The 15,998-nt window shown below is 41.9% G+C and overlaps 1 protein-coding gene across 1 annotated transcript in view; it reads right to left on the reverse strand.

Moving 5' to 3' along the window:
* Positions 1-13,028: 13,028 nt before the first annotated feature.
* COLQ (collagen like tail subunit of asymmetric acetylcholinesterase) overlaps positions 13,029-15,998 on the reverse strand; it is a 145,661-nt gene continuing 142,691 nt past the window's right edge. The window contains exon 16 of the mRNA XM_069729942.1: positions 13,029-14,789. Coding sequence (XP_069586043.1) covers positions 14,720-14,789 — 70 coding nt within the window. The 3' untranslated portion in view covers positions 13,029-14,719. The remainder of the gene's footprint in view (positions 14,790-15,998) is intronic.

The following is a 15,998-nucleotide window of genomic DNA, read 5'->3' on the forward strand; positions in this document are numbered from 1 at the left end:
CACTAGGCCGCATTGTAGCACAGTGAGCTTCCCACTGCAACTTATGCCTCATATCCATGTGACCTTTCAGGCATGACTCAAACTATTCATTTTTTGGCCTCTACTAAGATTTTGGTGAAAAATCTTACAGACAACATGAGTTGGGTCATCCTTTGCGATCTCAAAAAATGCACAGGCCATGCAAGGCTTAGAGCCCATGCGAACTGAAGAGCCACCACGACTTGTGCCCAGAGGCACAGTTGTGGTTGAGGATGCAGTTGTTGACGTGCTTCCAGTACTCCGTCTCTGTCCAGGAAGGCGCAACCTAACCTCATTGTCACTAGCATCCTCCTCCACCTCCTCTGCTGACCTCATGGACTGGCGGACTGTGGGTTGACAGTAAGTGGGGTCTCCAACCTCGTCATCATCACCATGTGTGTTCTTACACCCGTCGTCCTCAGAGCCAACCTCTTCCTGCTCTGACCGAAAAGTCAAGTTTTCGTTCCAATCAGGTATCTCAGTCTCATCATCATCTTCCTCATTGTCTCCACCAACAGGAGTTACAGTTTAGGAACGAGGGTCTACATTATGCTCAGAACCTTCTTCATCTGGGCCTGGATCCGACTCACAAAGATTCTGGGCATCAGTGTAGATCATTTCCTCGTATGGATTCACAGAAGCTCTGGAGCAGACCTCTGATTCCCAGGCTATAGTATGAGTAAACAGCTCTGCAGACTCAACCATCTGTGTTACCCCATACTCAGACGGGCGGCTGGAGACTTGGGAGCTGTGAAGAAGAAAGTGCAATTGGGGTGACACCTCTGAGGACTGGAGTATTTGTGATGTTGAAGTTGAGGTGGAGGAGAGCCCACTTGAAGGAGCACTTGATATCCGTTCAAGCACCTACTCTTTTTGTGCCTCATCAGGAATTTGTAGCGATGCTCGTAGCGATAGTCTTAAGAAAGGGATCATATCAGATTGTCCACGAAAAGAAGTAGACATCTTACTTTGGCTGGAAGATGGTCTTTCTTCTGCAGATGTTACTGTTGCTTTACCACCTACCCCACGGACACAACCTTCCTTCCACCAGCAGCAGGCCTTTTGCCACTCATTTTGGTGCTTAACTAATTGGCAACTCTGTAGTTGTTGGCACAAAAAACGATGGATAGAAACCGAGCAGAGCTGAATGGCAAAACTGTGGTACTAGCCCAAAACGATTAACTGGGCTAGATGCAGTAAAAAATTATTAGACACACAGCTACTCCGCTGACGTGCAGACACTGCTACTAGGCCCAAAACGATTTACTGGGTTAGATGCAGTAAAAAATTATTAGATACACAGGCGGTGTAGCTTGCTTCACAGGCGGGCTACTCCGCTCACTTACAGACACTGCTACTAAGCCCAAAATGAATTACTGGGTTAGATGCAGTAAAAAATTATTAGACACACAGGCGGTGTAGCTAGCTTCACAGGCAAGCTACTCCGCTGACGTGCAGACACTGCTACTAAGCCCAAAAAGATTTACTGGTTTTGATGCAGTAAAAAATTATTAGATACACAGGCGGTGTAGCTTGCTTCACAGGCGGGCTACTCCGCTGACTTACAGACACTGCTACTAAGCCCAAAATGAATTACTGGGTTAGATGCAGTAAAAAATTATTAGACACACAGGCGATGTAACTAGCTTCACAGGCGGGCTACTCAGATGACTACCAGACAATGCTACTAGCCCAAAAGGATTGGCTGAGCTAGATTTTACCAAATGTTGTGACAAACACTTGCACAGCACTGGCACAGACATGCCTGGCAAAAAGTGCTATGAACTGCTGTAACCTGCCCTCAAAAAGGGCTGATATTAGAACTAGTCTCGACTCCCTAAACCTATCTCTCTCTATCTAACTGCAAATTCGCTCGCAATTCACACTCTTATAATGTATAGTGCCCACAGCAGCAGTGGTGCCGTCTAACACTAAGCTGCAGCAGTGAGGAAATGGTGGCGACGGGGAAAATGGCTGGTTCTTATAGGGCAAGGACATGTGACATACACAGCCAATGACACATGCCCTTGCTTGTGTGCATCACATGCACTTTGCTGTGTGCGTGTGCACTGCTGATAGGCTGAGAAACTGCACCGCCCCACTGTAAATGCAAGAAAGAAAAAAAAATGGAGATCGGCATTATTTCAGCACAGATCTATTCCCTGTTTTCCCCCCTGCACACTATATACTGAAACAGTCTATTAACATTGATAAACAGTTTTAATGTGAAAATCAAGTTAGGCTTTTGGTAAACGAATAGTTGTCAAACAGAAACTCGAACAGCAGAATTTTAAGCAAATTGTTCGAGTTCGTCGAACGACTCAAACACCGCCCAAAACAGCTCGAATTTGAAATTGGTGAACAGTTCGACTCGAACACCGCTCATCTCTAGTTGACAGTTTTCTTAGAGAAGTAATGGCAACTGGGCAACTGGTACTGAGGTACTGCGACGGCCTTCAGCTTTCGGAAACTGTCTGTATCCAACAGGCGGAAAGGCAGCATTTCCATGGCGAACAGATTGGAGATGGTAGAGTTCAAGCTCTTAGCTTTGGCATGTGTAGAAGCATTCTTTTACGTGACCACAACTGTGTGACTGAGGGATGGCTGCTGTGCTGATAAAGGGTGTAGTAGGGTGAACATGACAAACTGCTCGATTGTGAGTGCGGTGCAGGCAGAGATGTTATGGTGGATTGAGAAAGATGTGGTGTGCTCAATGAAGCATAAACAGCAGGCATCTCCACTTCCGCATCAGCTGACGGGCTCTCACTCACCCCAACTGTAAGGGGTAAACAAGTGGAGGTTCTGCAGCTGGAGACCTGTGTGAGAACACTTGCCATGGTGACGGAGGAGGAAGCAGCTGCAGATGCAATTGATGGGACTGCTGCTGGCTGGCGGAACTCGCTAGTTCGCATTTTTGCAAGGGGAAATTCCCAGTCAAATTATTGCACTTTTTGCCTCTACAGAGTCATTTTTTTGCAAAGTTGGCAGATAACATAAGTTGTCATCCTTTGTGGTCTCAAAATAGGCCTAGGCTAGGCAACCTTTTCCATCCTTGCAAACTGCAGACTCACGACTGCTGCTGGCCATGGTCAGAGTTGTGGGTGAGGATGCAGTGCTTGTTGTGGTTGCATCACTGTGTGTTTGTGCAGGATGACGCACTGTAACCTCCTCATCTCTCATCTTCCTCCTCTTCCATCTCCTCTGCTGAGCTCATCAGCTGTGTGCTTCTACGTTCACACCAAGTGGGATCTTCAACCTCATCGTCAACCTCTCTGTTCTCCCACTCCTCTCCCTGAGAGTCGCCCTTCTCAGCTTCCTGCCCTGACCGAACAGTACAGTCCGCGTGTGCTTCAGGTATCTGAGTCTCATCAGGATTACGTCTACCCCTGGGGTTAACATCTGGTGATGAGGGTCTGGATTGTGCTCGGACCCTACTTTGTCAGACTGCAGATCCAGCAGGAAAAAATTTGGCCATCTGTGAATTTGAATCCTCCTCTGGATTCTGTGAATGTTTGGAGCAGACCTTTGATTCCTTTGGAATAGAATGTGTGAACATCTCTGCAGACTCACCCATCTGTGGTTCACCACAGTCAGTTGGTCAGTTGGAGACTTGTAATGATATTTGACTTTGACAAAACTTTATTAATACAGTTATATGTGGATTACCTGCGGTTTTAGTGCATTTCTGCAGTGGAATTGCACTGAAAACTTGTTTGAGTTTTTACCCTCATCTTTTCCATGTATAATGCCATTCTATATGCAAAATCTGAGAGTTAGAATGTTTTTGAATGAAAGCACTTCTGTACAGAAAAATAAGATATTTCATCAGTCTTTAAAAAACTGCTATCAAATTTTAGGGTGCTGGCAATATTTGCTGCTTGCAGTCATTTAACCAGAAAAAAAATATATAGCTAAGTTACATTATCACTCATCTTATAAGTCTCACTGGTCACAAGATACCACCACAGCCAGTAATTTGACAACCAACATCATTGCCTGAGTCAGGTAAATAGAGACAGGGAAAAACCAGGGTATCAGCTCAAGACTCAAGTGAAACGGGATATAGGCAATTTCAGCATTCAACCTTTTTTTATTTTAACCATTGCCAATTTTATTAAGGATTTAATGGGACTGGAAAAGCCCTTTAAATGGACTTCAGTTACAACTATGGCTGGCTGATATATTGAAATATTTCAGAAATTCATGCTGACTCAACATCTGAATGGAGTTTGCTTTGGTGACTTGCATTTTGGGAAGTATCATATTGACATCAGACATTGTGCATTAATCTGATTAAATGCATTTGAGTGCATTGCATTGAGCTATTACTAATGGGGATACAGCAGGCAGAGACTGCAGGGAAAATTTGCATTAAACAGAGCACATTTGTGTATAAAGAAAGCACTGCACTCCTTGATTATGTTGAGTCTTCTCTTTATTATAAAGGAGATTTTAAATGGCCGACCCACTCTATATTGTCTAGTAACAGGTTATACAGTATCTAGTGATATTACTATAATTGGTGCAGGAGTTGCAATCATACTTGGGCCTAGAGCCAGGTAGGACTAAAAGGTCCCTTTGGCCCATATTAGAAGACTAAGGCTGCCGTCACACTAGCAGTATTTGGTCAGTATTTTACATCAGGATCTGTAAGCCAAAACCAGGAGTGGAACAATTAGAGGAAAAGTATAATAGAAACATATGCACCACTTCTGCATTTATCACCCACTCCTGGTTTTGGCTTACAAATACTGATGTAAAATACTGACCAAATACTGCTAGTGTGACGGCAGCCTAATACTACCAAAGACTCATGATTTGAATAGGAGGCGTATGTGCAGTACACTGCTGTGGCCACTATCAGAAGATGGAGCAGCTCCGCAATTGAGCAGTATCGGCTGGCTGCCGCTGACGCCGAGACCAGCAGATCGGCGGGATTGCCTGGTTTCGGAACCCTACCGATCAGACATTGCTGACCTATGATAAAATAATAATATACAAATTATCATTTTCTTGATATTACACCTTGTCTTGCTAACCCCGTAAATAGTAAATCAATAGCTTGTTTTAGCACTGAGTCTGCGTTCTCTGTGTGGCTGCATTCTCGCACCTATGGACACTATCAAACAAAGGCCCTATGCCAACATGCACATTGGCCTATCAAGATGTTTTTGGTTGAAAAAGCTTTTGATTTCAATGTGACCTCTTAGTGCTCCAAATTCAACAAATAACCATTTAAAATTCTTTACAACCTCTAAAATGTTTGGAAACTCTGAGGTGCATAATCATTTGGCGCATTTTAAGTTTTAAAAATATTGTTATCATTGGGAGATTTGTGTAAAATAGGATTTATACTCCAAAGGTTGACATTATTCTGACTCATTTGCATCAACCATTTAGGAAAATCACAGAAAAATAGCATTTGCATAATAATTTGGATCATATCCTCCATTTTCTTCAAGACAAATCTGATAAGCGTCTCAAACTAAATACATTAAAGGCTCATTTTCACATGTTAAAGGGAACTTGCCTGTTATGAGAAATTCGAAGGGCTCACTGGTTGAGGTGGATTCACTAAGACCAAGGTACAGGTGGGCACAAGGGCCACAGATGTCGGTGCAGCAGGTTGGTGAGTAAAAGGAATGGAAACCAGGTACGGCCTGGGGCTGAAATTCAGCTCTGGCATTTGAAATCACACAGGCCCATGTTGTCCCCGTCCCCAAGAACTAGATGGGATATATTACTAATATTACCCTGGATGTAGGAAAGCAAGATTTACTACAAGACCAATATTTCTAATGATACCTCCGTCACAACTCTTAACAGTATGCGTATCTTAAGAACACAGATTCTGTTAATAACGTAGCAGACAAAGTGGCCAATCACCAGACAGGCCCTTCTTGCGTTTGCCAGAATTGCCAGATGGCCAGTCCAGCCCTGCTGGAAACTGTAGATGGAAAGGTGAAGTGTAGGAAACCATAGGCAGGCGGAGAACGTCAGTAAACCACAGCCTGGTAGTGCTATGATGGAAACCTCAGGCAGGTAGCAGATAACACTCCAGAGTAATGAGGAAGTCTGCAACCAAAGAAGTCGCACACAGCCAGGAAAACGTCCTGAAAAAACCACAGTCAAATACAGAGACGAGGTCCAGAAGACCAGGGGAGAGATAGCCAACAAAACTCTGGAGTCACTAGATACCACAGACAATTAAGAACAGGCACTAGAAGCTGCTGGTCTACAGGAGATGTCCTGCAGCCCGGCTGCTGTGCACATACAAACTGCAAGTCTAGTCTCAGATTCAATACCAAGGCCGGGTGTGTGTCTTAGAAGCCCTTAAATAGGCCCAGGCAGTTCATCACATGGAAGCACGCCAGGCCACCTGCAAAAGAAAGTGTAACGGACCAGGGCAGATGGAACAGAGCAAAGACCGGGGACGGGTGTGTAACATTGTTAATAGGTTAATAGCGTTTCAAAGCTGCCCAGAAACTGAACTGACGGAGGAAATTAACTTTATACTTCCCGGCAGCCATGATCTTTCAGGCACAGATGTGTGGCCAGCACAGCTAAAGTCACTGTTCAGTACATAATGAGTGGCATGCCCCGGCACTGGCTGACAGCTGATTCTGCATCTTTGGAATGCTATTAACTTGCAGATTAACTCCATATCTACTGGTTCATGGCATTTTGGTACATTATAGATTTCCTTTCATGCTTTATTTGGTAAGTTGGTTGTTATATCATCCATCCTCTAATACATTTATACGCACCTTCTTCAGGGCTGCTAATATCTAACTTGTATCTTCTTGTTATTTATCTCTCATCCTAAGAAGTTATGTCTCCACAGTTTGAACTGGCTGAACAAACGCCCATCACATATTTAAGGCTCAAAACTCGGAGATCTTCAAACGTTATCCTCTAAAGAACCATTATTTGAAAAACTCTTCTGAGCACTTATTTAATAGTTGATGCCTGGTTTCCTGATCAAGGTCAATTTATCCGTCAATGTTAATCAAGATATTTGTTTTCTTGTATTCAGTCCCAATGTGCAGTTTAAAGAGCAAGAAAACTTATATCTGGATGTTAGAAGAATAGTTCAAACCGGTAACTTAGCTACTGTGCGGTCAGGTGGTGTGGTCACCCCAAGCCCCGCACTCATAGAGGTCTACCCAGAGCTACGCTACAGTTAACTGTTAATCTGAACTAATTATCTTTCCTCCATCTCGCATACTCTCCCTACCTAATCTATCTATCACAATAAATAAATTCACACTTTCCCCTGTCCCGGTAATCTGCTGCCTTGGAGTAACCCTTGACTCTGCCCTGTCCTTCAAACTGCACATTCAAGCTGTCGCCACCTCCTGTCACCTCCAGTTCAAAAATATTTCCAGAATCCGTCCTTTCCTCAACCCTCATTCTACCAAAATGCTTGTGCATGCCCTAATGATCTCCCGCCTCGACTATTGCAACATCCTCCTCTGTGGCTTACCTTTTAACACTCTCGCACCTCTCCAGTTCATCCTTAACTCTGCTGCCCGACTAATTTATCTCCTCGCTACGCTCCTGCTTCCCCTCTTTATAAATGCCTTCACTGGCTCCCATTTTCCCAGCGTATCCTGTTTAAACTACTAACACTGACCTACAAAGCCACCCATAACCTTTTTCCTCGGTACATTTCCGAACTAATCTCTTAATACCTTCCTTCACGTAATCTCCGGTCCTCCCAAGATGTCCTCCTCTCCTCCATGCTTATTCGCTCCTCACCCAATCGCCTCCAAGACTTCTCCCAAATATCCCACATCATCTGGAATTCTGTGCCCCAACATGTTCGGTTATCCACCACATTTGGGTCCTTCAAACGGAACCTGAAAAAACATCTCTTCAAAGAAGCTTACAACCTGTAAAGACCACATGGCCACCTCAACACCATTGGAGCTACTGTAGCCCCCAACCTACTGTCTCCTTTCCCATAATCTTGTAGAATGTAAGCCTGCAAAGGCAGGGTCCCCTTCCCTCTGTATCAGTATCCCATTGTTACTTTTGTTTACTGTAAGTGATATTTGTATTTTGATGTAACCCTGTCTAATGTACAGCACCATTGAATTAATGGTGTTATATAAATAAATAATAATATTAATATCAGGGTGTGCAGCATGCCGATACTTTTAAGCTCTGTGGTAGAGTGGGGAGAGACAATCTCCCTGCGCTACTATTCTCAGACACAACAGGATAATACAATGGCTGATGCAGGCACTGGAAGGTCAGATGTCACCACGCTGGGTCAGGACTCTGATGTCCTGTGAGTATGCTGGGGCCTCGGCCATTGTATTATCCTGCTGTGACTAACAGCAGTAGTGTAGGGACATCAATGCGTTGGTCTTCCAGGTGGACTTGTCAGGATTCTGGATTAGGAGAGTGTATGACGTTTTTATTTTGAAACTTTTTGTGTGACTGTGGGTGCATAATACATTAAGGGAGACCCTCATATACTGGGGAGGGGTGGCTTTCATACATTTTAGGGGTTTCTGTGGGGTGCCCCTTCAGTGAACATCGTAGAAAAAAAAATAAAAGACGTGGCAAAAAACTATGGTTTTTCCCCATACCAACAAAATAAAGTGGAATAAAACGCGATCAAAATGGTGAATGTAAATAAAAAGGGCATAGCTAACAACGCCATCTTGTCCTACAAAAAATCAAGCAGCCAACAGCTCCATCAGTGGTGAAATAAAAAGTTATAGTTCTCAGAATATAGCTATGTAAAAACAATTCTTTTTCCTGTAAAATAGTTTTTATTGTGTGAAAACGGCAAAACATAAAAAATTTGATAAACGTGGTATCGCTGTAATCACATTGATTTGAATAGAGCAGCCTTATCACTTTCAAAACATGTGACTGGCATACAAAAAAAAGAAAATTCCTCAATTGCTGTTTTTTTGTTTATTCTGCCTCCCAAAAATCGGAATAAAAAGTGATCAAAAAGATATTATGGGCATTTGCACTAGACAAGACCAAATTTTTCAATACATCTCCTAACACTGATCATATTCTCACAACCTTCATAAATTGTGATACAGAATATGTAGTATATTGCATTAAATGTTTTTCATATGAGGTGGTAAACATCGGTTGCACGATCCGTAAACTAAAACATGTGTCTAACATAAATAGCTTGAACGGCTCCTATTCAGGATCATGTAAGCACTTTGCGAATATTCACAAAGGTGAATTGACACATTTTTCTTTTTTTTTTTACTTGGAAAAGGTCTGTTGCCCTGAACAAGGTGGAAATCGGCATAAACTCCTTACTATCAGAAAAGCATTTTGGATATTGAAATTAGATACAAAACACATTAAGTGGATGAACTTCAGAAATGATTTATTTTGTATTTATTGATTGAGTTTCTAGTCCCATTTATTTTTGCTTGTCTTGTATTCCTTTTTCTGCCCATGTCTACAGGTCTATTTATATGTATTTTTTTTTCCTTTTTCCCTTCCCCCTTTCCCCTTCTTTTTTCCATTTCATTTTCCTTTTTCTTCTATTGTATAATTAATTTGGTTTGTCTGTGTGTTGCACACATGGTGCATGGATAATCTTATCATCACATGTCCTTTTGATTGGACAGCAAATACTAACCTACATGTCCTATCGATATGCCTATGACTAAGGGTGCAATTCTGCAACAGAAATGCGTCAGGTGTTTTTAATCCACTTCCCTGGCTTTACTTGGCACTTCATGCCTGAATAAAGTATATTTTCACTCACTTTGTTGGTGTGCCAGAGAGATCCCTTTTTTCTTCAACTGTTCACGGCTGTGTTCACCAGCAGGATCGGCGCCCACCTGGTCTCATTACTTTCAGCCTCAGTCTACAGCATTCAACGCCACGGTGAAGCTCCGTGACCCCCACAAATGCATGTAATTATTCTATGTTCACCACTCAATGTTAAAAAAATTCTGTGAGGCACATGTGTTGTCAACATACTCACTGCACCCCTAGATTAATTCATTAGGGGTGTAGTTTGCAAAATTGGGTAATTTATAGAGGGGTTCTGCTGTTCTAACACTTCAGGGACTCTGCCATGTGACATGGCACCCTCAAATCCGAACTCCAATATGGCACTCCTTCACTTCTGAGCTTCCCTCAAAAGTAGATTTCAACCATATATGTGGTATTTGTGCACTCAGGACAAATTGTGTAACAAATTGTACAGTTCATTTTCTCCTTTTACCCCTTTTGCAAATTAAAAACTTGGGACCAAAACAACATTTTAGGGAAAACAATTGTAATTTACTCAGCCAAATGTTATACATTTCTGTGATTCACCTGAGGGTGAAAAAATCTTACTACACACCTAAGAGAATTCCTCCAGAGATGTAGTTTCCAAAATGGGGTCACTTGTGGGGGTTTCTGTTGTTTTGGCATGTCAGTGGCTCTTCAAAGTTGACAAGGCATCTGCAATCTATTCCAGCCAAAATTTCTCTTTGCACTCCAGAATTCAACTGGAGCTCCTTCCCTTTGAAGCCCTGCCATGTGCCCAAACAGTAGATTTCTACCACATATGAATGAAATGAACATCAAAAAATCAAAACTTTTGAAAACAAGTATATACAATTAGTTTGCAACAGGAGCAAAGATATCAATCCAAGATATCCTAAAGTTGGATTAATAGTAGGGATTTATAGGGCATTATTTGAGCATATCACAAATGGATAAAGGAGGGCAGGGCAGAATAATACATACAGTTAGGGCCAGAAATATTTGGACAGTGACACAAGTTTTGTTATTTTAGCTGTTTACAAAAACATGTTCAGAAATACAATTATATATATAATATGGGCTGAAAGTGCACACTCCCAGCTGCAATATGATAGTTTCCACATCCAAATCGGAGAAAGGGTTTAGGAATCATAGCTCTGTAATGCATAGCGTCCTCTTTTTCAAGGGACCAAAAGTAATTGGACAATGGACTCTAAGGGCTGCAATTAACTCTGAAGGCGTCTCCATCGTTAACCTGTAATCAATGAAGTAGTTAAAAGGTCAGGGGTGGATTCCAGGTGTGTCGTTTTGCATTTGGAAGCTGTTGCTGTGAGCAGACAACATGCGGTCAAAGGAACTCTCAATTGAGGTGAAGCAGAACATCCTGAGGCTGAAAAAAAAGAAAAAATCCATCAGAGAGATAGCAGACATGCTTGGAGTAGCAAAATCAACAGTTGGGTACATTCTGAGAAAAAAGGAATTGACTGGTGAGCTTGGGAACTCAAAAAGGCCTGGGCGTCCACGGATGACAGCAGTGGTGGATGATCGCCGAATACTTAATTTGGTGAAGAAGAACCCGTTCACAACATCAACTGAAGTCCAGAACACTCTCAGTGAAGTAGGTGTATCTGTCTCTAAGTCAACAGTAAAGAGAAGACTCCATGACAGTAAATACAAAGGGTTCACATCTAGATGCAAACCATTCATCAATACCAAAAATAGACAGGCCAGAGTTAAATTTGCAGAAAAACACCTCAAGAAGCCAGCTCAGTTCTGGAAAAGTATTCTATGGACAGATGAGACAAAGATCAACCTGTACCAGAATGATGGGAAGAAAAAAGTTTGGAGAAGAAAGGGAACGGCACATGATCCAAGGCACACCACATCCTCTGTAAAACATGGTGGAGGCAACGTGATGGCATGGGCATGCATGGCTTTCAATGGCACTGGGTCACTTGTGTTTATTGATGACATAAGAGCAGACAAGAGTAGCCGGATGAATTCTGAAGTGTACCGGGATATACTTTCAGCCCAGATTCAGCCAAATGCTGCAAAGTTGATTGGACGGCGCTTCATAGTACAGATGGACAATGACCCCAAGCATACAGCCAAAGCTACCCAGGAGTTCATGAGTGCCAAAAAGTGGAACATTCTGCAATGGCCAAGTCAATCTCCAGATCTAAACCCAATTGAGCATGCATTTCACTTGCTCAAATCCAGACTTAAGACGGAAAGACCCACAAACAAGCAAGACCTGAAGGCTGCGGCTGTAAAGGCCTGGCAAAGCATTAAGAAGGAGGAAACCCAGCGTTTGGTGATGTCCATGGGTTCCAGACTTAAGGCAGTGATTGCCTCCAAAGGATTTGCAACAAAATATTGAAAATAAAAATATTTTGTTTGGGTTATGTTTATTTGTCCAATTACTTTTGACCTCCTAAAATGTGGAGTGTTTGTAAAGAAATGTGTACAATTCCTACATTTTCTATCAGATATTTTTGTTCAACCCTTCAAATTAAACGTTACAATCTGCACTTGAATTCTGTTGTAGAGGTTTCATTTCAAATCCAATGTGGTGGCATGCAGAGCCCAACTCGCGAAAATTGTGTCACTGTCCAAATATTTCTGGCCCTAACTGTAGTGAGATTATGATTTTCAAAAGTTTTGATGTTCATTTTGTTTTGTTGAAACATTTCTTTGTTCTGTGTGATCACTATGCAGATAGTATTTGAAAAAGGCTATAAAGGAGCAAAACATTGGAGATTTCTGCAATTGAGAAATAAATCATTTTGTTTAAACATTACTGCCGTAAGTGTGCCAAAGATTTTTTATGGCTTTCTTAAACTTGGTCTGAGATACAACTACCCTAGGTGGAAACCTAAATACACACCTAAATACTCAAGTATTCAATTCGTGTGGGTAATGCCTAAATTGAAGAAAATCATTCAAATATTTGAAAAAGGAATACATGAATGAATCAAATTCATGTTGGTATGTAAAATAACATTAATATATATGATTAAAAATATTCAAATAGATGGTATAGAGTTCAGTGAATTCACAAATATAATATTCTTCTTAATTTCAGAATCAGTGAGTTGTTGTAGTTGAGAAAAAGTACAGCCTTTAAATGTATACAATGGGGTAAAAAAGTGATCATACCAAATAGGAAATTGAAGGGGTCAGGCCATTTATCTGGCTCAGATATTTATGATGGTGGTTGTATTACATGGTAAGTATTACCCACAAATGAGACCGGATACAGCAGCATGTTTTATTTTATTGGGGAGTTCCAAGGTCAAGGGCATGCGGGTAAAGAAGATTCCAGTTGATACAAAGACATAATGCATACAAACACTACATATATTAATGCATTTCCTTTGCATTTCATTACTTTTTGATTTGTTGTTTAGATGCTGTCACCAAATAAGTAAACACATGCACATCAGTTCTTCACCTATTACAAAACTTACAACGTAAGTGTCTGTAAACTGATTCATTTGTGGTAAGATCAGGAAGGGATTTTAAAATTAGTTGGAAAGTCTACATATAACAGTCCAGAGCTCTTCAGTCAAGTCAAAACCTTGTAATATTGGATAAATAAATGTTCATTGAACAGGCAGCATGTACACAAATAGCAATTACACAGCATATGCACAATACAGGGATATTTGGAACCTGCCAAACAGACATGGAACCACGACTGAACATCCGACCCTAAGCTATGACAACACTACAGAACGTGTGACTAGTACATTGGCAAAAGCAATGTGTAAAAAAAATGAAAGACTGGAACAGCAAAACATATAAAAATGGAGGGTGATTAAAAAAAGGAGAAATGTAAAGCAGTTACCAGGGATTAAAAAAATAGGGTCTAATATCTTTCCAGAAACAGAGCCGCTCATCGTCACAGTCTTTTGCTGCAACATCGGATGCAAACCATGGGGAAGAGTGCCGCTATTTTTCAAAAGAAAGCAAACCCTATTTTTCTAAATCAAACCCTTGACAACCCCTATACTGATATCAATTTACTAATTCATATTGCCAGATATCTACAATAATTGTATGCAAGAGGACTGATAGAATTATTTGCTGGGTACTATTACTTATATACATACAACTAGTTATAAAATATTTCATTCACCTAAATAATTGAAATTATTTCATTGCCTAACATTTAACATTTCTAATTTCTCTACTAATCCCCCTATATATGTAATGTTTCCCTCTAGTTCTATAATATGGGTTAAGAAACTGCTATCATCAGCACGGTTTTGCATCACAAAACTCAGTCTTTGGTCTACAACGTTTTTGTCCAACTTGACCACATGAAACGGCAAGGCCCTGATTCTCGGCTCCATGCAGCTTTCCTTCTCAGTAATCTCATTCTTCGTCTTCTCGATTTCAATGTGCACGATAAAAAGGAGCCCCATCTTTTCTTTTTCTACAAATCTAATTGACAAAGTCCATACAGTACGGTCCATTTTCACATTATTATTCTTATTAAGAGGTTAGTGTTCTTTGAAAACAAGACAAATCAGAGTAGGTTGGGTTTTCATAATTACAGTTGGCAGAAAAAAAAACCTAAAAAAGTTTGATTTCCACATTTTCCACATATAACAGTGCCAAGTCGAGGTAATGTTGTCTTATTAACAAAATATTCCCAAAGAGTGAAATTTGCTGTCCCAGCAGTTTGTCCTATAAGTGATTTTCCTGTGAACAAGCTTTGCTGGCGAGTATTGTTTGGCATGGCCTATTAAGACAGGATGCAGTGGTCCAATTTCTTCCAGTCAAACATAATTGTAACGATTCTTAAGAAGCAATCAGCAGCAGATCATTCCTTCACTCAGGCTTTAAGTTTAGCATTTTGCTCAGTCTCATTGAATTTCTTGTCCGATAGCACCTGACTTATGGGTGACACCGTGAATCATTCTATCTTTCCATTTCTTTCTCATGTGAAATATCGACATTGTGTAGAGTCAATGTAGCAATAAGTTGTGCATCGTAGTTGTCCATACGATCTATTGAAAAGGGAAAAGAAAAAAAAATCAGATATGGCTCAGTACTGGATATACTATAGTTGTCCTGCCTCTGCTGTGGTTCAGTACACTGACCATACTGCCTTCTGAACTGTGGGTGTCTGATACTGCCTGATACCATAAGCCACAAAGCTTGCCAATGCCTCATAAACAACATTTATCACCTATCGAAATATTGAGCGTGTGTGACTACAATTCATTTACACACCTGCTATTGCTACATTCACACAGGGCATCAGTAGGGGTCTCAGCATCCAGCCCCCCCAGCACTTGTACATTTATCACCTATCCTATACATACGTAAGTGTGACATCCCAGGAATCCGGATGTCACAGTGGTATTGCCTTCCTCACGGGGAGGGTGATGCCATGCCTGGAAGCGAGAAGGCTCCCCTTAACAGGTAACACATACATACAACACTGTTCTGACTCCAGGCCAGAAGGGGGAGCTCTAGACCCGGTTTGAGGGGAGCTTTCTTAGATATTCTGGCTGGAGGAGGAGTTAGCAGTCAGTCTGTAGGAGACATTGAGGGGAGAAGGAGCACAGGAGGAGAGAGAAACTGGAGTGGAGCTGTGACTGGGCTCCCTCCAGGTTCAAGCACAAGAAACCGGAGGCCGGAAGTCTGAGGTTGTGAGGGAACTGTATGCCCCACAGCAGAAAATGGCGGGCAGGAGATTCCAAGTCTCCTGGCCACAATTACACCCAAAGACACAGCAGCAGATTAGAGCCCGGAGTCACCACGAGAAGGGACACCTGTAAAAAGGCTCGAGTTGCCTGCCATGCGGGTAGTGTCCATCTAAGAGGACAGATTGAGAGAGGACCTTGTGTGAAGCCTCAGGCAGCAAGGGAATGAGATTACAGTGCAGTAAGGAAGGCTTCAAACCCACCTGGCTAGGGGGACTCCAAATCGCTTCCAGGCTGCCCGGATTCCAAAGACCACCTGTAATCTGTGTACCTGAATGTCATCAGTAAAAGGTAAAGAGACTGCAACCTTGTGTCCTCCAATTCTTTCCTTCACGACACCATCTATCAACCTTACCAACTGCACCGGGAGCCCTGGGGACTAAGCTCTACCTGTGGGAAGCCATACCACCTCTGCTGCAATACCATCATCCCCAGTGGACCCCTTTAAGCAGCGTCGGCCATCCCTGGCCGAGTACCACAGGTGGCGTCACGAACACTACTACATTA

Source organism: Ranitomeya imitator, chromosome 6, assembly GCF_032444005.1.
Source record: "Ranitomeya imitator isolate aRanImi1 chromosome 6, aRanImi1.pri, whole genome shotgun sequence".
In the NCBI taxonomy this organism is placed as follows: Eukaryota; Metazoa; Chordata; class Amphibia; order Anura; family Dendrobatidae; genus Ranitomeya; species Ranitomeya imitator.